The sequence below is a fragment of the Perissodus microlepis genome, chromosome 17, assembly GCF_051167445.1.
Source record: "Perissodus microlepis isolate ML-2025 ecotype Zambia chromosome 17, ASM5116744v1, whole genome shotgun sequence".
NCBI classification, from domain to species: domain Eukaryota; kingdom Metazoa; phylum Chordata; class Actinopteri; order Cichliformes; family Cichlidae; genus Perissodus; species Perissodus microlepis.
Genome location: NC_140477.1, coordinates 1,919,416 through 1,940,100, shown reverse-complemented (window position 1 = coordinate 1,940,100; position 20,685 = coordinate 1,919,416). Strand labels below are relative to the sequence as shown.

At 42.1% G+C, this 20,685-nt stretch overlaps 1 protein-coding gene across 5 annotated transcripts in view; it reads left to right on the top strand.

Moving 5' to 3' along the window:
* The window catches only part of fcho1 (FCH and mu domain containing endocytic adaptor 1), a 68,644-nt gene that overhangs the window by 18,039 nt on the left and 29,920 nt on the right, over positions 1 to 20,685 (top strand). For all 5 annotated transcript variants that reach the window (XM_084910435.1, XM_084910431.1, XM_084910432.1 and 2 more), the window contains exons 2-3: positions 796 to 846; positions 16,665 to 16,756. In XM_084910435.1, coding sequence (XP_084766561.1) covers positions 820 to 846; positions 16,665 to 16,756 — 119 coding nt within the window. In that variant the 5' untranslated portion in view covers positions 796 to 819. The remainder of the gene's footprint in view (positions 1 to 795; positions 847 to 16,664; positions 16,757 to 20,685) is intronic.

Genomic DNA, 20,685 nt, shown 5'->3' with positions numbered 1-20,685 from the left:
AATTGTGTATGCAGGGGCTTAAAAGGTGCATGTTGCTCTGCTGCTGCAGTGAACTTCCTCCTGCCACCAGCAAATTAAAAATAAACCTCTCGTGAAAACGGTGGACGCACGACAAGTTGTATTTAAGCTCTGAGGCGATGGGGGTCACATGCTGTTCTGATGTCGTGCGATCTTTGATTTTCCTGTTCGACCGCTCGCACAGACGTGCGTTGGCATGTGTCACAGGGCTTGTGTGTCAGTAATAAATTGTAATAAACTGTTGCAATCCAGAAATGTTGAGCAGATAAGCAAAGTGTTTGCTGCATGCATGTTCAAACCTAAATGCACCAGTAGCTGTGATGCGATGAAGTGCAGCACATGCACGTCTTTTTTTTCTTTTTTCCGTGGAGGTTACCTTGGTCTCTTTTGCCTCGTTCACTCCATCGATCGCTCTCTCTCCTCCCCTGTTCTTTCCTCCCCCATCTCTCCCGTGTCACCCCTCCTCCCTTCATTCTCTGAATTTATCCTTTGAAGTCATTTGTGAAGCTCTCTGCTCTCCCTCAGGAGTTCCCTTCCTACGCTCAAAGTGTCTCAAGAGTTTCTACAAAGCTGGACTTTGCTGAAATCGTTTACATGCGTTTTGCTGACACTTTGATAGTTTGTCACAGGGCAGAGGAGAATTTTTGACATTTACACATTTTATAGAGTTACAAAACGTCCTCTGGGTCATTTTCTTCTTCAGCATGTGGAGAAAAGGGGGGGAGAGAATCTAGACGTCACACTTTTCTCTAATGCGGCTCTACCTCTTTCTTACAGATTGCTGTGACGTTCTGAGTGAAGATGGCATTATTTCAGAACAACTTCTGGGTAAGTGTCTTGAAAACATCTTTAAATGGAGTAACGCTGCAGGGCACGTGTTCGAGGACTGCAAGCACGTGCAAAGATCTCTAACTGAACTTGGTCACCTGTTGTAGCTGCATCACAGCTATGACTTACCCAGCTTCTCATTCATATTCTCCACAGACAGTTGTGCCTCTCTGTTGTGCATCAGGTACAAACAGGAAGTGCTTGTTACCAATAGATACCAGTCTTCTATTTAGATCTCAGCTTTCAAGCAGTCTCATTTAAATTCTGCTTCTAGGCAGAGATGATGGTGATGAATGGCTTTTAACTCGCAGTTACTAGTTATTATGTTAAGACTTTATTTATTTAAAATAACTCTGTGTTATGTGGCAGATGCTGTTGATGGGCATCAGTGATTTTTGGCAACTTGGTTTGAGGAAACGTATTTAATTTAGAAAACACATTTTTCTGGTGAATGTCAGAGATGGCAAGTTGAATGACTCTCCCTGTCACTTCTTTTCATCTATTCTGCATTTCCTTTTATTTTTGGCTGGTTTATAAAGAAAAAATAAAAGCTTTTCAAAAAAAAAGTAGCTATAAATATTTTTATCCCAGTCCTGGCGATTTATCTATTGGTGGAAAATCAAAATCTTTGGTGGGAACTTGAATATTTTTATATGCAAAAACAAAATGCTGCAAAAGGAAAAGTCCAGTTATGTTATTTCCCTTCAGTCTTCACATTTTACTCGTATCTGTCTTTGCACACAGAAATTAACGTGCAGGCGAAGAGCTTAAGCCTAATTTACCGTCCCGCAAATGCGTCTGTGGACACGTCTCTCTTCAGATAACAAGCGGCAAAAGTCGCCCACAGACGTGCTCCTGTGCAGTCCTCCAAAATCTAGGTCTTGTGTCTGTTTGCGAACCACAACTGTGCGAACACAAAAACTCAAACGCTTCATTTAACAGATTCCCCGAGCCGGCGCCAGGTGTTTACAGCGTCTCGCCTTGTGTGTTCACCGCCACTAACTATACATCATGTCATGAGTCATCCTCTAATATGACATGTAAGAGGAAAAAAACAGGGTAATTAAAAGCCTGACAGCGAAAGGATTTATAAGCTCGGATTAGATTACACTCGATTTTGCAAGTATTAAAAAACTAGTATGACTAATTATGGCATTAATTGGCTTAATTTCTCCGTGAATAACGGCCTCATTAGTAGTCTTACACCAATGTACGAAGCACAGGAGTGAAAGTCTCCCACATGCCTCTGTGACTTTGTCAGCTGACAGCTTTTTCCTTTTCTCTTTGTCCTCCTCTTTGCTTCTGTCCCAGCCCACCTAGTACATCTATTTCAGGTGTGCCCTAGTTTTTGGCCTAACAGACAGAAAAGTTTTGCACATTGAACTAATATTTCCAGACTTTCAATTAAGGTGCAGAAGACACAGTTTATAACAGAGACTCTCGAAGTTTAGTTCATTGAGCCGACGTGCGGTTTAGGGCCAGGAAAGAAAAACGACCCATCTAAAGCCATTAATTTATAGCACCAGAGAACCTGCACAGACGGGGGAGTCCAGTAGTATAGTTAACTGTAGCCACACCCCTTATTTCCCATCATGCCTCATTTCCCATCACTGACTTAGTAGTCAGTTGGCTGTTTTATGTTTCAGTGCAAGTGATTCTTCAGAGTTCAGAGGAAGCTGGTTTATGCTGATGGTTGGAATCTCTGTGCCGTCACACCACCCATATTTGGAAACTGTATACTGGTATTAAACAGTATTTTATTTTTGCATGCAGTCTTATTACCGAGGGCCTCCTGAGGCAGTTTGAGAACCTCGTCATTGAACTTTACCCCATGATGATTAGGGATGGGTATCGAAAACCGGTTCTTGTTGAGAACCGGTTCCCACTGTTTCAGTTCCTTGGAATTGTTTGCCATTTTTCCAAACGATTCCCTTATCGATTCCAGTCGCCCCGAATGACGTCATCACGTTGCGGAGCGTCATTTACCTGGCAGGAAACATGGCGGCTCAAACGCTCAAAAGTTTGGTTACACTTTACGAGAACGGATGACAACAGGACAACTTGCAATACTTGAAAAGTAGATATTTCATTTAAGGGAGGAAACACTACGAATATGCAAAAGACACGTGATGACCTTAAATGAATGTCGTGTTTTTAATTCGCTCCGGACTCGTGAATCTCAACCCAGCAGCAGCGGTAACGTTTGCACGTCCTCTCCCGTTAATGCGGCAGGTAAATAATCAACTAACAGTGCGTATTATGTTAGCGCGATCTGCCTTATTACAAAACCTGCCATTACTGTGCGTTTAGGTGACCGTGATGAGAGACAGTCTGGCTCAGATGCTGGCAGTTCTCGCTGCAGTCTGCCGGTAGCGTCTCCTTTCAGGCCAGGATAGACGAATGTCACCGAGCAGAGACTCAGTTTGTGGTCAAAGGCTTGCACCCATTTGCCACAGCAGATGATTTTCAGTAAGTGAATGTGTTTAATTGTAGGCAGGGACATTACTGGATATTCTTGTGTAATTGCTACAGAATAATTTATCTTATACTTTGTTATTGCTACAGGAGAATATTTATTTTATTATTTTACATTTACAATTTTTTTTTCCTGGGGACCCTGTGACACCCCATTGAAGAGCCGTAGGCTGGATCTCTTAAGATCTCACTGTTGGGTTTGTAAGGCCATGTTACTCCTAAATTTCTATCTTGTTCAAAGAGAAGATATAAAACAAAGTTCTAAGCTAATCGACCTTAGTGTTCTCCTTTTTTAAAAAGAATCGATAAAGAATCGAATCGTTAAACAGAATCGAAAATGGAATCGGAATCGTGAAAACTTATCAATACCCATCCCTAATGATGATTGTATTGAACTTGAGCCCACTGTAAGCAGCTGTTATTACCTCTCCTGCTCATCTGTCCGTCTCTTACAGCTGTAGTGTTGTTTTGCTTTCGTGTTTTCTTTACTGGTGAATATGAGCTGTCGATTGTCTTTGTGCGTTTGTGCTGAACATATAACTGCAGATTTACAGCCAGGCAAGTAGAAAAGCAAAATCTAAAGAACAAATGAGGTGACGTACTTGTGTGTCTTTACATATTTCCCATTCAGCCTGCTTTCAGAGCCAAATGGCTTTGAAATACAAACCACTCTCTAGTTAATTAGGCAGCACAGCCACTCGGGGACGAGCTACACACAGAGCCTCGGCTTGTTTGGCTCAAGAACATTCACAGCCACTCACAAAGCCTCCTCATAGCGCTCTGTCCTTTCCCATTAACTGAATGAAAGCTGTACTTATGGTCCACAGGAGGAAGCATACCGGCTGTAATTAAGTGCATCCTTAGCAAATTAAGGCGCTGCTAAGTCTTGGGAACAGAATTTGTTTCTCTGTAAGGATTCGTCACGCTCGATCGTTCCAGGAAACGTAATCGCACTTTGAAATAATCATCGAGGTATATAGAATATAAAATATTTCTTCAGTATGCTTTGATTTCGTTTGCTGGCTCTCAGATGTCATCACTTTGCGAGTGTGACAAAGGATTGAGACAGTTTTTATTTTCTTGGTTCTCCCTTTGCCTCGAAGGTAGAGAAGCTAAAATAGTTTGTTTCAGTGGATGAACTGAGTGGCTCCACAAAGGCCCAGAATAAGGAAGATAAATAAGGATTACTTGGAACTGCGAATCATGCAGATCTACTTTACTGGAGTCCAAAAATAAAGCAAAATATGGAGCTTAAATTTTGGCAGAATACGTCGCCATTAAATCTTCCCAATTAAGAATTTCATATGGTTTCAAATAATTTAATATTTAACGAAATATATTTTCTAATATGGATTAACTGAGTAAGCTTTAGTTTGTTTTTCTTTTTAAATGATGATGTAAAATATGTGCTATTGTCGTCACCCCGACAGGCAAGTTTGTGAGTTTGATATCTTAAGGATAAATCGACATCAAGGTTTCAAATCGCTGTGACCTTGAAGGTTACATATATTTTTTTGCCTCTACGCCTCACAGTCCTGACGCAGCACAAACTCAATCTAGTCTGTTCTCAGTTTATAAACTAAATATTACATTTGATTTGATGCCATCACCTACAAAGTTGCACCATTTAGCATCATTTTACAGTCCCGATAAAAAGTTTAAGACCACTTGAAAAATGGTAAAAAATCTTATTTTGCACGGTTGGATGTTAACAAGGTTCCAAGTGGAGCTTCAACAAGAAGAAACGGGAGAGAGACAAAACATTTCTTTGAGCATGCGATTCGCTGACGACAACGCTTAAACTGATACAGGCCGTTTTACAGCTGATCAACAGTTCAGGACCACACCTAAAAAACAAAAACGTAAACCAAACATGAACTCAGTAATGAGTCGCTCAAGTGTTTCCATGAGGTGAGAGGGAGCATTTCTCCAAGACGGCTGCACGAAGCGATCTACTGTCTGGAACTGTCGTCCATTTTTGTAACTTCCCCAAAGGTTCTCTGTTGGATTTAGATCATGGATGTAGGATGGTCCAAAAGAGTGATGTTATTCTCCTGGAAGAAGTCCCTTGTGTAGTGTAGCGTTGTCCTGTTAAAAACCCAGTTGTTACCACACAGACGAGGGCCCTCAGTCACGAGGGACGCTCTCTGCAACTTCTGGACACAGCCAGCGCCCGTTTGACGCTCCTGCACCTCCTGAAGCGCCGTTGTTCACCTCACGGTGCACCTCAGCAGCGATGGCACGCTGCGAGAGACCCTGCTTATGCAGTTCAACAACACAACCATGTTCAAAAAGATTTTTTGCCTTTGCCATCAGAACGTCGTGACAGTGTGACGACCTGACAGAAAAGGACAATGAATCCACATTGTTGCACAGATTTGGCCTTTTAAAGGCAAGTGGTCCTAAACTGTTGATCAGCTGTAGATCAGCCTGTTTCAGTTTAACAGTTGTTTTCAATAAATTGCTCAAAAACATGTTTTGTCTCACTCCCATTTCTTCTTGCTGCATGTTGAAGCTCGACTTGGAACCTTGTTAAGATCCAACCATGCAAAGTAACATTTTTTTTGCCATTTTTGAACTGGTCTTAAACTTTGTCTCAGGACTGTATTTTAGAAAATAGCCACATAATCTGAATTCATTACTAAGCTGACCTGCATTAGGTTCTTTAATAATATTCGCTGCAGTGCTGTATAGATCTCAGAAGGCCAGTGTGCGTGCTTACCAGGGGAATTTAGAAGAACTGCATCAAAGAAACCTTTAAAGCTCGGCGAGCGGTGCAGCTCTGTACAGTATAAAGGACAGCATTGTCTGCTGTCGTCTCTTAAAAATGCCTCCTCCTTTGCCTGCAGATATGTCTGTTTGCACAGAAACGCTGCACCCACTGGACTTCTATTATTGCCTGCTTCTCAGTTTAATGATGCCAGTGTTGCTGCCCTGCCATCACTTTGAGTCATGTGGGTTTCTTGTGGGGTGAAGATCTGTGAACACACTGAGAAAATCTTCCTGCTTTCAGGGTTTTCCCTCCTTCTCTCATTTCATCCCTGCTCCTCTTCTCCCTGCCACCTCCTTTCATCCTTTTAAAAAATGCTCTGTGCCAGGTTAGAATAAGAGCCAAGACCGATCAATATGAGACTTGTTATATCTGTTTTATGGCATGTGTATGGCAGTAATCTCCAAATATTCGTGTTCCTCGTGAACTGATTGCATAGTTTGGGTTGGTTAACAATTAAATAAATAGTACATATATCTATGTGTACATGACATAAGAAAATCAGCAGGCAAAATAAAAAGACGCGCTTAAAGAGGTGAATTTGTTCAAACCGTCCTACTCGACTGCGTCTGCGATGATGAGCCTCTGCTGCTACTGCTGCAGCTACCTGCTGCTGACGTTATTGACACCTCTGCTGTGGGAGCGTTCACGCCGCTCAACCTGCTCGGTCAGCAGAAAGTTTCTGTGAGTCAGCGAAAGTCGCAGCAGCTCTGACAGACCGGCCAGTCAACTGGCTCCGTGATAGTCTGACGCAAGGTTGTAAAAGTTTACAGCTACTGTCAACAGCAGCCCGTCAGTGCAGGACAGTTCAGTGCATCACTGTGTGGTGCTGACCTGTCACGTTTAAATGATGTTTTGCTCGTGACTTGTGAAAACTGCTACAACATAATAAAATTGATCTGTGATGACTGTGATAACTGGAAATAGCTGGCTTTGCCTTATTGCAGACAAATAAATGCACTGGATCTCTAAAACCAGCAGAAGAAATTTATTCTGTACATAATTCAGCAAAGTACAAATGTAGTTTAAACCAGCACATGTTGAAAAAGGGTCTTCCTGTGGGTGCTGGGCGAGGCTGGATATGAAGAACGTAAGACGTGCAGTATCACTGCGGCCTTCATACGTCATGCTGTAGACCAGGGGTGTGAAACATAAGGCCCGGGGCCAGAATTGGCCTGCCAAAGACTCCAATCTGGCCCTCTGAATAGCGGTTATAAAGTTTAGACATTTAACTTTATTTTCCTGCTGATAAACCACGACAGCCATTCATACAACACCTAAGTAAACGAGTCAAATCGAAATAGTTAAATACCAGAAAGTTGCTTTTTTCACAATTTACAATAGAAAATATATTTTTTAACATTTATTTTAATTAATTACTATTTTACGTCTTTATCATGTAGAAAAACTGAGATATATTGAAATTGCATTTCTATTTCTTATATTAAAATATTTCCCGATAGACTGGATTTAAACTTCTTTGCAGTAACAGAAAGGAGCGTTTGTGTCTGTGAAATAAGTTTGACTGTTTGGGATTTCTAGAGGCGGTGTGTTCCTGGTGCTACTATGTGTCATTCGTTTCTGCTTGTTTCTTACTGTTGATGAAACAATACAACACAATGTGTTAAAGAGCAGGAATATGCTCAGACACTGGATCCATCCATCTGTCTGATAGACTGCACAGTCATATATATTAGGCAGAGCTAAAGGCACAGCTCTAGATATTGTCAGAAAAGGGAATATTATATCAGAAAGCCTGAGCCAAGCGCTTCACCTCAGTATGCTTAAATTCTTGGGGGAAAAAGAGAAATCTACAAATGCAGTTACTGGGAGTCCTTTTGTGTCTCACTCTGGTCCTTTTGTGTGCTGCGAGTTAGAGAGCACAAATAGTCCTAACGCAGGTAAAACCCGCTGCCGATTCTAAAAAGCAGAATATTTCAGAATTAATGTGACGTTTCTAAAACCACCAGCGAAGAACCGCAGGCATCCAGTCAGGTGAAAGCAGAGGATTTCTTGCTAATGCCTCAAGCTGTCTTTGGCTCATCTGTGTAGGGCACCATATAATCTTTTACCCTTTCTGTCATTTGCCAATCAGCAGCACAGGTTAAACAGTTGAGATGCACAGGAATGCGTTTGTATTTGTTATAGAAGCAGCTGTGAAGACGACCGTGCAGTGCAGAGTGCAGCTCAGCCCAAGTTCACTGTCTGTAATTAGTTTCATAAATGCCTGGAAGGAAGTCTGAAGATGTGTCTAATTAGAATCAAGGGAGAGCAGTTTAAACACACACACACACACACACACACACACACACACACACACACACACACACACACACGTCAGGTATTCATATCTTATGGGGACATCTAATTGCAATCATATTGCTTTCCCTAGCCTCTAACCCTTAATAACCCAGTTGTAACCCTGACACTAAAACCACATTTTGAGTCTCACAAATGCCTTCAAACTCGTGGGGACCTGGATTTTGGTCCCTATAAGGGCTGTTGGTCCCCACAAGTATAGTAGCATTCCAATTTTGGGTCCACACAAAGATATGAATACATGCTCTCTCTCTCACACACAGAAGCCGACATTACACTGAAACGATGACTAAGATAAAGACCTAATATACTGTCTGAAACAGCAGGCTTATAAGTTCAGTTATTTCAGTGTCGTCTGCTTCAGACGCAGTAGCGGTTAAACTCTGGGGATTTGCTGGACTAAATCCTCGCCCTGTTTCACACTAAAGGTTTTGTTTTATGTCTGTTTTAACAGGGAACAGCATTTTTAGGTCATGTGAGCCACGTTATTCTTACATCCTGTTTATATCCTTATGAACATGTTGTGTTCACAGAAACCCGTTTGAGAAATACAATGTAACTAAATTCTGAACTCACTCTAAACATTGTTGCCATTTCGATGAAAGTGACCTCACGGGAAACCTTCATGCAGCCTCTGAGTGAGCCATGAAAAGACTGAACTTCTCTTCTTCTCACTCTCATGCAGTTCACAGCAAACCCTGTGAGCCTCTCTCGTATGTTGGCTCCCAAATCAGTGATAGTCAGTACACTCATCAACACGCTTCATTTTAAACCACTTTTAGAGGAATCTTCCCTGCACCACCCTCCCTGTTAACAAATGTGAGCATTTCTCCTACTGACCTTGGTGGCCCGCTAAGTCTGTATCTTCATGAGAAACTTGGACACATACAGATTTGAAACCCTCCCTCGTCTCCTTTTTTCCCGCTCCTCATTGTCATGGTAATGGCTCCATCATGCATGACCAAAGCGGTCAGCTTAATTGATGAAAAAGAGATCAGCGAGAGGTGAGAAGAGAGGGGGGTTCGCATATATCAGGCATGAAGGCTTTTCTCGCACTGAAGGCTTTAAGGAAATACTTATTGCTAACCTGCATATTTATTGTTTTTATTCTATACAGTAGTTTAGTTATAGCCAATCAATCAAAGCAGGAAAGCACCAAAAACCATGATGTTCTTTTCAACCTGATCTGCACTCGCCCCTTTCATTCTGAATTCATACTGAAGTGAAGATGAATAAATTAATCACTAAACTTGTGCAGTGGGATCTATTTTCAGCTGCCGATAACATTCGGATCTCTAGTGGGTTTTTACTCGTTGCTGAAAATTGTTTGTGGGATTGACTGGAAAAGAACCACAGAGCCCATAACAACCAACATGTTATGATGTGTTTTTAAATAGAATTGGTGGTGGTACAACTTGGCTTTCAGCACAAAGGAATAAGCTTTATCAGGCTTTGAATTCATGCGAATGTGTCTAATATTAGCATTATTTTCTTTGGGGTTTTTTCCGTGGGAGATCTAAAACATAGTTTATATTTAAAGATTTTCTTATGGCATACAGTTTTCCCAATCATCAGCATTTCATATAATCAGTAATGACCCAGTCCATCCACGTGATCTGCTGTGCAGCTGAGGACACATGATCTGAATATTCTAGTTTTTAGGCAGTCGTCCCCTGAAGAGATGATGGACAAAGCTGAAACTGTCTGAAAGCCCTGCTGGCGGGAGAGCCTTTTATTTCCTTACATCAACAATGAGTCTCTTCCATCTAATGTGAAAACTGCAAGACGACAAAAAAAGACCAGCTGTCGCAGAGAATGAAGCAGATTTGGAAAATGCGCTGCTTTCTCTGCTAAAAGTGGTTTGTAAAGCAAACCTGAGGTGAAACGTTGCCGCGGTGCAGAGAGCAGCACAGAGTCACACAGCTGCTCCTGAAAGTCATCGTGTCGAACTAACTGTGCATGCAAAAAGTGAAAGAAATGGTTTAATTAAATAAAAAAACAAAACAAACCTTCTGGTCCGTTCAGTGCACGCTTCCAAAGTCACCTTCAGAGGCGTGAAACTTGTCACTGAGAAACTACCTCGTCTTTGTCAACTTAATCTGCGATCGCCGAGTTGTCGGCTAAACGGGAACATGAGTAAATATTTGAGCCTTAGAGAAGGTAAATACAGACAATTCAATGTGCCGAGCAATAAGCTGTTGTAATAAAGTTCGTATCGCTCCTAGCACAGTTTGCTCAGACTCACTTCTCACATATTCAAATGTTCTTAAGGACTGTGATCATAATCAGACATGGTGCTCACCTTATAAGGCACCATAACAGACTGTGGGGAAGCTCTATTTGCATGGAACTGACAGACTAGCCTGCCAGTACTTGTGTGTGTGTGTGTGTGTGTGTGTGTGTGTAAGTGTAAACTGGCAGCTCACCTTTCTGTGGCACGTGTAAAGTTTCTGCGAGGAAGGAACGAGTCTTGCACAACATTGGTCCAACTCGCTGTTTATGGACAGCGAAAGTCAAAACATTCAGCCGTTTGGTAAAAACACGGATCTGAAGTTACGAAGGACAGAAAACAGGATGTAGGCGTTTCATCGTGTGCTCGGTACAACGAAACCACTTTGTGTGAAGTTAAAGGACTGAGTCAGGATAATGTAACCAGTCAAGTCTTATCTTTTTATTTGTTTTAAAATTGTATCTTGCACTAGTTTTATTTCTAAAAGCAAAACAGGTTAGTTCATCCAAACCATAAACTGAAACTGGTTTTAAAGAGCTTTCTAAAGACTTGAAATTTGGGCTTAAAATTAAAATTGTCTTATGTGTTTGCACTTAGATTAACCCTAATGTTAGCTTCTAAGGAGCTGGAAAGAAAAGCGACCGAGAAGCTTCTCAGCTGAAACGTCTTAAAGAAACTTTATGAAGTCTAGTCGCTTGACCTGGATGTCTGAGAACCTACACAGATACATTAAGAGTAAGATAAAACATCATGTTAGTGAATGTACTCACAGATGTACCCATACGAACCTATGGGTGAACCTAATCTTTGCTTATGTCAGACACAGGATCAAAAGTTAAACTGATTGCGGCTCCGCTGATGATTATTCTGTAGATTAAGCTGCAAATGAGTTTCTCTAATCTTCATGTTTGATCTGTGAGTCTTTAAAACTCGAGGAGACTTCACAAAGCTTGTTTTATCTGTGAAACAGCATAACTCGGACTTTACTGAGGCACAAAGAAAATACAAGCTTAATTTTTTCTTCTTTATTAGCTGATTGACTTTTTCACTGTGTCTGTCGGTCGGTCGGTCGGTCGAAGTTTACTTTACTCATAGGGACCAAAATCCAGGTCCCCACAAGTTTGAAGGTATTTTTGAAACTCAAAATGTGGTTTTAGTGTCAGGGTTACAGTTGGGTTATGGTGAGGTTTAGGGTAAGCAGCTGGGGAAAGCTTTATGTCAATGAGATGTCCCCACAAGATATGAAAATGAGTGTGCGTGTGTCTCTTTTATGGCTATCATAAAAATAAAGCTCAGGGGACGTGACCGTGTGAGAAGCTGACTTTGTTGTGTGTTTTCTGACAGATGGTGCCTGCACCTCGTCTGAGATCATTCTCAGCTGTTTTTTCCTTGTCCTGCTCTACGTCTGGTTTGTGCGTGCGTGTGCGCGTGTGTGCGTGATTTACTGATGACCCTTCCTTGGTATTCCAGCCATTCCCCTGGTACCTGGGAAGTGGTCTGTTCCCCAGCGCGATATTTTTAGGTCCTGCGAAGCAGCTGTCAGCGTTTCTGCTTGCACACACAACCCTGCTGTCTGCTGACTGAAAAATGTGGTGAGGCTGAAGATGCAATCTGCCTCTGCCTCAGTCGGGCTCTCATCCAGATTACATAGATGTAATCGGAGGGAGGTTTGTGTAATTACAGCGGCGATGGGGACGGTGCTAAATCTGCTGAGCCATAAGGTGTGCGACTGATCTCACCAACAATCCAGTTCTGTGTTTGTTTGTGCTTCTTTCACACAACACTGAGTCATGTTGGTCCTGAGCTTTATGCTCCACAGATGAGCAGAAAATTCAGCTCAGATTGCAGCAGCCGCTCGCAGGCCGAGACGTGGCGTAGTTGATCCTGGAATATCAGCACGAAGCGATCTGTTCAGTTATCACAGCTCATGTTTGAACTAAGAGCAACAAATGCCAAATAACAGAGAGACAGGTGAACAGTGTGGGTCCTTTGATTGTGTGATAGTCTAACATTTAGAGTGTGTCTCAGCTGGTCAGGCTGCTTTTGGAGTAACTATCTATGAGCACAAATTGTTGTACCTGAAGAGGACTGGTACTGATGCTTATACAGCAACGTCTGAAGGTGTGCTACACGCACATGTTGTTTCTTCACGCACGATGCTTTTGTGGTTGTGTGACAGTCCAACTCGTAGGGCATAATAACAAAAGAAAGAAAAGCAGTCTTTGAAAGAAAATTTAATTATTTTGATGAATTCATTTGCAAAAATGATTTCAGAAGGCTGCGTGTAATGATATTCACTAAATGAGTGGCACAGTTTATTCAGTATAAATGATTTGATGCTGTGCGATGCTGCAGGGTATAAATAAAAAAAATAAAACTGTCAGCGATCAGAACAAAGTGACAACGAAAGAAAACAGCAGTGAGAGAAGAGTCAGTAACTGCAGGGACCCGTAAGGTTTTAAACACACCGCTGAAACTTACAGACGGTCACAGTGTGAGTGTCCTGTGCTACATGTGCTTATGGAAATCCATCTGAACACTACCGATAAAGCACATTAGCTATTCATTCATAATTAATGTCAATAAATTGTTCTTTTATTAACTCAACTGTCTGTCGACCTGCAACTCACAAGAATCACTGATCCTCCTACAGGATTCACACGATAACAAACTGAGAGGTTTTCACCCCGATTGATCACTTTAGTTGTTTTACGGGCAACAACCTGTGAGTTATGATTAGGGATGGGTATCGTTTAGGTTTTATCCGATACCAGTACCAAACCGGTACTTTTGAAACGGTGCCGGTGCTCAAACTGGTGCTTAAAGAATGGAGAACACAAACTTTGTCCAAAAACCTCTCATGTTCAGCTGTTTTTTTGTAAAAAGATAACAATGTTAGCCTTTTCTGCAGCTATGGGGCATATATGGTATCACTCTTGGCTGGAAGCAGCTTAATCAATGGAAAAAACACAAACTTTATCCAAAAAGCTCTCATGTTTAACTGTTTTCCACTTTTTCTTTGGTCATTTTAGCCTTTTTGGCCAGGGTGAAGGGAGCATCTGCCATCAAACAAGAAGACAGCCGCATGTAGCTATGATGATGTTTGCTAGTTCACCTTACATGCATTAATGTAATAACGTGGTTAGCCTACTCAACGTAAATTACACACGAACAACATGAAGCTACTCACGCAGAGAAGAACGGCTGCTGCTGCATCCTCATCCTCATCATTTCTGCTACACTGGCAGGGCTAGGGGCCAGGACTCTCCTCTTCGGGTTTTTGGGGGATGTTGCTAACTCCGGGTCCGATAACAGGCACCACACCCGCAGTAGATGTGCTCGGTGTGAGGTCTCGCAGCAAGCTATCAAATACGGTGCATTTCTTGGCTTTTAAAAAAAACGCTATGCGTCGCCAGGTGTTTCATCAGATTCGAGGTGTTACCTCCTTTGCACAGTATCACAGTATCAGCTTAAAGCACTTGTTGCAGGCTGCTGAGTTTGCATCTTTTGCTGTGAAGTACAGCCAGACTTTCACCACTTCACTTTGGGCATTTTTAATCTGTAGCTCTGCTCTAAAAGAACGTACGTACCTGGGCCCGCCTACTATCCTCGGAAACGTAAAATGATTGGCTAGAATCCAAAGTGTATCACAGCTCAGGAAAAAAAGCACCAAAATAAAGCACCGAAATGTGCGCTGCTTTTCGGTCTGGTTACTACCGTTTATGTCAGAACCGGTGCCATAATAGCACCGGATACCGGTACCCATCCCTAGTTATGATGGACTGTGAGTGAGATGAGCTTCTGCACACAGATGCTGTGGTTACGTGTAACTTTAAGTTGTGCTGTTCAAATGCTAAAATGCTGTGATATGACAATATGAAGACTGTCGTCGAGCGGTAAAACAGCTTAAAAAGTGCATCAGAGAGACGCTCGTGTTTCGGGGATATCAAAAGGAAACATTAAACAACGCAAAAGGTCTTTTTGTGAAGTGTTGAGTTCCCTCGTGCTCTGATGACCAATCGCTGTGATGTTTTGAGGGAGAACAAAAGAAATGAGTAATACAGGGAGTGCAGAATTATTAGGCAAATGAGTATTTTGTCCACATCATCCTCTCCATGCATGTTGTCTTACTCAAAGCTGTATAGGCTCGAAAGCCTACTACCAATTAAGCATATTAGGTGATGTGCATCGCTGTAATGAGAAGGGGTGTGGTCTAATGACATCAACACCCTACATCAGGTGTGCATAATTATTAGGCAACGTCCTTTCCTTTGGTAAAATGGGTCAAAAGAAGGACTTGACAGGCTCAGAAAAGTCAAAAATAGTGAGATATCTTGCAGAGGGATGCAGCAGTCTCAAAATTGCAAAGCTTCTGAAGCGTGATCATCGAACAATCAAGCGTTTCATTCAAAATAGTCAACAGGGTCGCAAGAAGCGTGTGGAAAAACCAAGGCGCAAAATAACTGCCCATGAACTGAGAAAAGTCAAGCGTGCATCTGCCAAGATGCCACTTGCCACCAGTTTGGCCATATTTCAGAGCTGCAACATCACTGGAGTGCCCAAAAGCACAAGGTGTGCAATACTCAGAGACATGGCCAAGGTAAGAAAGGCTGAAAGACGACCACCACTGAACAAGACACACAAGCTGAAACGTCAAGACTGGGCCAAGAAATATCTCAAGACTGATTTTTCTAAGGTTTTATGGACTGATGAAATGAGAGTGAGTCTTGATGGGCCAGATGGATGGGCCCGTGGCTGGATTGGTAAAGGGCAGAGAGCTCCAGTCCGACTCAGACGCCAGCAAGGTGGAGGTGGAGTACTGGTTTGGGCTGGTATCATCAAAGATGAGCTTGTGGGGCCTTTTCGGGTTGAGGATGGAGTCAAGCTCAACTCCCAGTCCTACTGCCAGTTTCTGGAAGACACCTTCTTCAAGCAGCGGTACAGGAAGAAGTCTGCATCCTTCAAGGAAAACATGATTTTCATGCAGGACAATGCTCCATCACACGCGTCCAAGTACTCCACAGCGTGGCTGGCAAGAAAGGGTATAAAAGAAGAAAAACTAATGACATGGCCTCCTTGTTCACCTGATCTGGACCCCATTGAGAACCTGTGGTCCATCATCAAATGTGAGATTTACAAGGAGGGAAAACAGTACACCTCTCTGAACAGTGTCTGGGAGGCTGTGGTTGCTGCTGCACGCAATGTTGATGGTGAACAGATCAAAACACTGACAGAATCCATGGATGGCAGGCTTTTGAGTGTCCTTGCAAAGAAAGGTGGCTATATTGGTCGCTGATTTGTTTTTGTTTTGTTTTTGAATGTCAGAAATGTATATTAGTGAATGTGGAGATGTTATATTGGTTTCACTGGTAAAAATAAATAATTGAAATGGGTATATATTTGTTTTTTGTTAAGTTGCCTAATAATTATGCACAGTAATAGTCACCTGCACACACAGATATCCCCCTAAAATAGCTAAAACTAAAAACAAACTAAAAACTACTTCCAGAAACATTCAGCTTTGATATTAATGAGTTTTTTGGGTTCATTGAGAACATGGTTGTTGTTCAATAATAAAATTATTCCTCAAAAATACAACTTGCCTAATAATTCTGCACTCCCTGTATTTGTGGCCATATGTTAAATGATTTTTGCCGCCTTTGGAATCTCGAATGCTCGAATAGCTTTTCTATAACTGAAGGTCACGTGTGTGTAACATGCAGGACTGGCTTAGAGAAGGTGAGCGATTTACCCGTCATGCCCGTACACACAAGATTCGTTAACTTCTTTTAATAATTTCTTTTTATCCAGATGGTAGAAGCTGGGTTCATTTTTACTTTCACCCTGAACCTTTGAGTGTCTCTGGTGTTTACAGCAGACTATCAGGAGAAAAATGTCTCAAACTCGAACGAACTTGATTCTGAGGCCCCGACTGACATGGCTTTTGTTACCTTTGCCATGTTGGTTTGCTGTTTCTCGACTTACTGCTAACAGACGTGTGTGTCTGTGTGTTATTTTCGGCAGGGGGAGAAGAATGCCGGCTTTGATGTGCTCTACCACAACATGAAACATGGCCAGCTGGCAACCAAGGAACTCGCCGAGTTTGTCCGAGAGAGGTACGGTTTGTGTGTATTTGTGAATATCTGTGTGGGAGGTGGTGCAAGTGATGAGATTTGGGTGGAAAATCCACCGTTCTTTACTACGTACGTGGATATAAAGATTGTGCCAAGTTGGAAGAAATACTGGAAAATACCAAAAAGCATTCTGATCTCATCTCTCAGTATAACAAGGTGTTCAGATTCATCCTGTTTCAAAGTCCTGTCTGCAGATCGTGTACTGTGGAGCACACAAGTCTGTTTGTGCTATGACCTCTGACCTCACTATTGTGCTTCTTTTGAAGTGCCTGTTTCTGAAGCACTCAGGTCTGAGCACTGTATGTGGATGACCTCTGCGATCCCTGCAATACAGACACATGTGCCCACTGATCGGTTTCATCATTTCATCTTTGGTCATATCAAAGCATCATAGCTCGCCACAGCAGGCGGCACACTGCACGCTGCAGTTCTGAACTTTTTTTCTATCATAATCCGACGAGCAGAGCAAAACTGCACGACGCGGTTGGATCGGACATGGCGCCATCTATACAGTCAGGTCCATAAATATTTGGACAGAGATGACTATCTTCTAATTTTGGTTCTGCACGTTACCACAATACATTTTAAACGAAACAACTCAGTGCAGACTTTCAGCTTTAATTCAATGAGTTGGACAAAAGTTTGATTAAAAATGTGACAAAATAAAGCATTTTAACACAATCTTTTCATTTCACCCCAAAAGTAAACGAAGAAACGAAATAACTGAAAATAAAATGTTCATTTCTAATACTTGGTTGAAAACCCTTTGCTGGTGTTGACGGCCTGGTCTTGAACTTATGGACATCACCAGATGATGGGTTTCCTCCTGCTGGGCCTTTACTGCAGCAGCTTTCAGTTGCTGTTTGTTTGTGGGCCTTTGTGTCTGAAGTTTAGTCTTCAACAAGTAAAATCCACGCTGAACTGGGTTAAGATCAGGTGACTGACTTGGCCGTTCAAGAATATTCCTCTTCTTTGCTTTAATAAACTCCTCAGGATCTGTGTTATGAAACGCCGCCCAACCAGTTTGACTGTATTTGAGCAGACAGTCTGTCTCTGAACACCTCAGAGTGGCTTGCACCTTGCAGTGAACCCTCTTATTTACTGTCATGCAGTCTTCTCTTTGCGGTAGACCTGGATATCGTTACGCCGACCTTGAGGAGAGTGTTACTACTTGGTTGGCTGTTGTTAATGGAAATAATTCTGCGATCATCCACCACCGTTATCTTCCGTGGACATCCGAGTCTTTTTGCGTTACGGAGTTCAGCAGCGCTAAAGCTTTCAAATGCAAGCACCACACCTCAGATTAACTCCAGGTGATCGATTTCCTTAATCAACAATGACATAATAAAGGAATTCCCCACACCTGCCCATGAAATGGCCTTTGAGTCAATTGTCCAATTACTTCTGGTCCCTTTAAAAAGAGGGTGGCACATGTTGAGTGTTGGTGCCCTCAAATGAAAGCTGAGAGTCTAGACGTCTTGTACACGTCTATTGTATAACAATAATTGGAATGTGTTTAAGGAAACAGGTAAAAATGTATCCAGATGTATATATTTACACCTAACTGTGACAGTTTTTACCTCCCTGTGGTGTGCATGTTCAAATTCATCAGGTTATTGTCCATTAAATACATAGAAAGTCACTTAATGTAATGTGGCCTTCTCCTTGTACACTCAATCGAGGCAGCACCCTCACATAAACCAGAGTGCTTCTAGTAGTGAGACACACCTGAAGTCACCTGCTGTGTACACCTGCTCAGCTTCCTCACCTGACTCCCCCAGCGCTGACACAGCGGGATTTTTCTTCAACCAGCAATCTCATTATTGAAGTCGGCCACATCGATTTACAGATTCATAGAGAGACTGCAGATAAACACGTTTGGAGAGTCGGGTGTGAGTCAGGATGTTCTGCATTTAGTTGATTTGGGATAATCTTGCATCACAGCAAGGCCGTTGAACATGAGATACCTTTTCCTTTTATCCCGATACTGCAACAAAGTAGATAAAGGCTGATTAATAATTAAAAGACAAACAAGGTTATGTTAGAATGAAAGACCAATCAAATTATCTTATTTACCTCTACTCTGCCCCTCCCTGAGCCCCTCCCCCCGCCCCTCCCTGAGCCTGGTTCTGCTGGAGGTTTCTTCCTGTTAAAAGGGAGTTTTTCCTTCCCACTGTCGCCAAAGTGCTTGCTCATAGGGGGTCATATGATTGTTGGGTTTTCTCTGTATGTATTATTGTAGGATCTATCTTATAATATAAGATAGACAATATAAAGCACCTTGAAGCAACTGTTGTTGTGATTTGGTGCTGTATTAATAAAATTAAATTGAGCTCTGCGGTACAAAATATTTTCCTTGTGTACATGTTTACCACTTTATTAATCAGTTACTATGCATGCATAACATTGTTATATCACAATGCACGTCTTTAGGACCTTTTTAAATGGTTTGCAAACTAAAATAAATCAGTCAGATGAAATCTAGTTGTTTTTTTCTTAGCAAAATCAGCACGAGCCATCTACGAATCAGTAATAACTGGTGGTGCCATCGTGTCTGGGATGTAAAAACAGGACAGTTGCACACTGACACGAAACTAAGTTGAGAGTGTGTAACGTCAAATACTCTGTCAACTCATTTGTGATTTGCGGTTAACACACTGAGGGGAGTAATGAGGAGTTTGTGCTCTCACAGCTGGATGCTAACGCGTACAGAGCACACTGTCAGACCAGCGATATAATCCTGACATTGATTCAGAGTGCTGTGCACATTCCTCACAGGGGAAATTCACTTATCTGCTTGGAAAGAAGCAGACAACAAATCAGCAGTCAGGAAATGAAATAGCACTGTGGGTGAAACCGTGTGCGATCCTGCAGGATGGAGGCGAGGCAATTGTCCTGATAAATTTCCTCAATCTTTCTCTCTCGCCACTTTCCCGAAAGGTCATTTTGATATAAGAGAGTCTATGAAACACTCGGTTAAAGTACCAGAACAACTCTTCAGCCACACTATCAGGGTTTCTGCATTCTCTGCATAGTATTGTATTTACTTTAAGGAAGACAATCTGATTGGCTAGAGCTTGGAGTCTGAGGATAGACGACGAACAGCCTTTAAATATATCATTCAATGAGCTAAATAGTTACTAAACATCACAGTGGTCATTTATTATGGAATTATGTACTGAGAGACTTTAAGTTAGATACAGTTGTTCACAGTTTCCAACAGTGTGAGGATCTCTTCCTGGAAATAAAAAGTATTTGGGTTATAGTTGGTGGATGTACTACAGACACTGTATTAAATAAACATTCATTACACAGAAGAAGACGAAGACGAAGACAGTTTTTCCCAAATAGCCAGTTACACTAAAGGCATTGACCACATCCAGCACATCACATGAAAGTGTTGGGCCGGACGTGTTATTGGTGAATGAAGCACTCGCAGTCTGTCTTCACAAACACTGGTGAAATAATGGCTCATTCTAAAAAGCTCACTTACTGTGGGATTGTAATAGGATGGCAGCCCGTTTGTGAAGTTTCTTCCCTCTTTGATATTCCACAATAAGCTGTAAGTTGTGTTATTACAACGAGGAAGCAAATAGAAACCGCAGCAACTCAGCCATAAAGTGGCAGACCACATGAAGTCACAGAGCGCCGAGGCGCACAGTGTGTCACAGTCTCCAACGCTCCAAACCTCCTCTGGCAGTAACGTCAGCACACAGTCTGTGCACCGGGAGCTTCCATGGCTGAGCAGCTCCTGCAGGTGTCATTTGTAGGTGTACCGTGATAACTTCACTCTGGGGAAAAAAGAATTGGTCATCTTTATGGGAACCACGAGCCATGGAAGGCTGGGCAAAGCAAAACAACAAAAAACTGATTTTAAGCCTTTCTAATAAAAAGTAACAATAATAAACAAA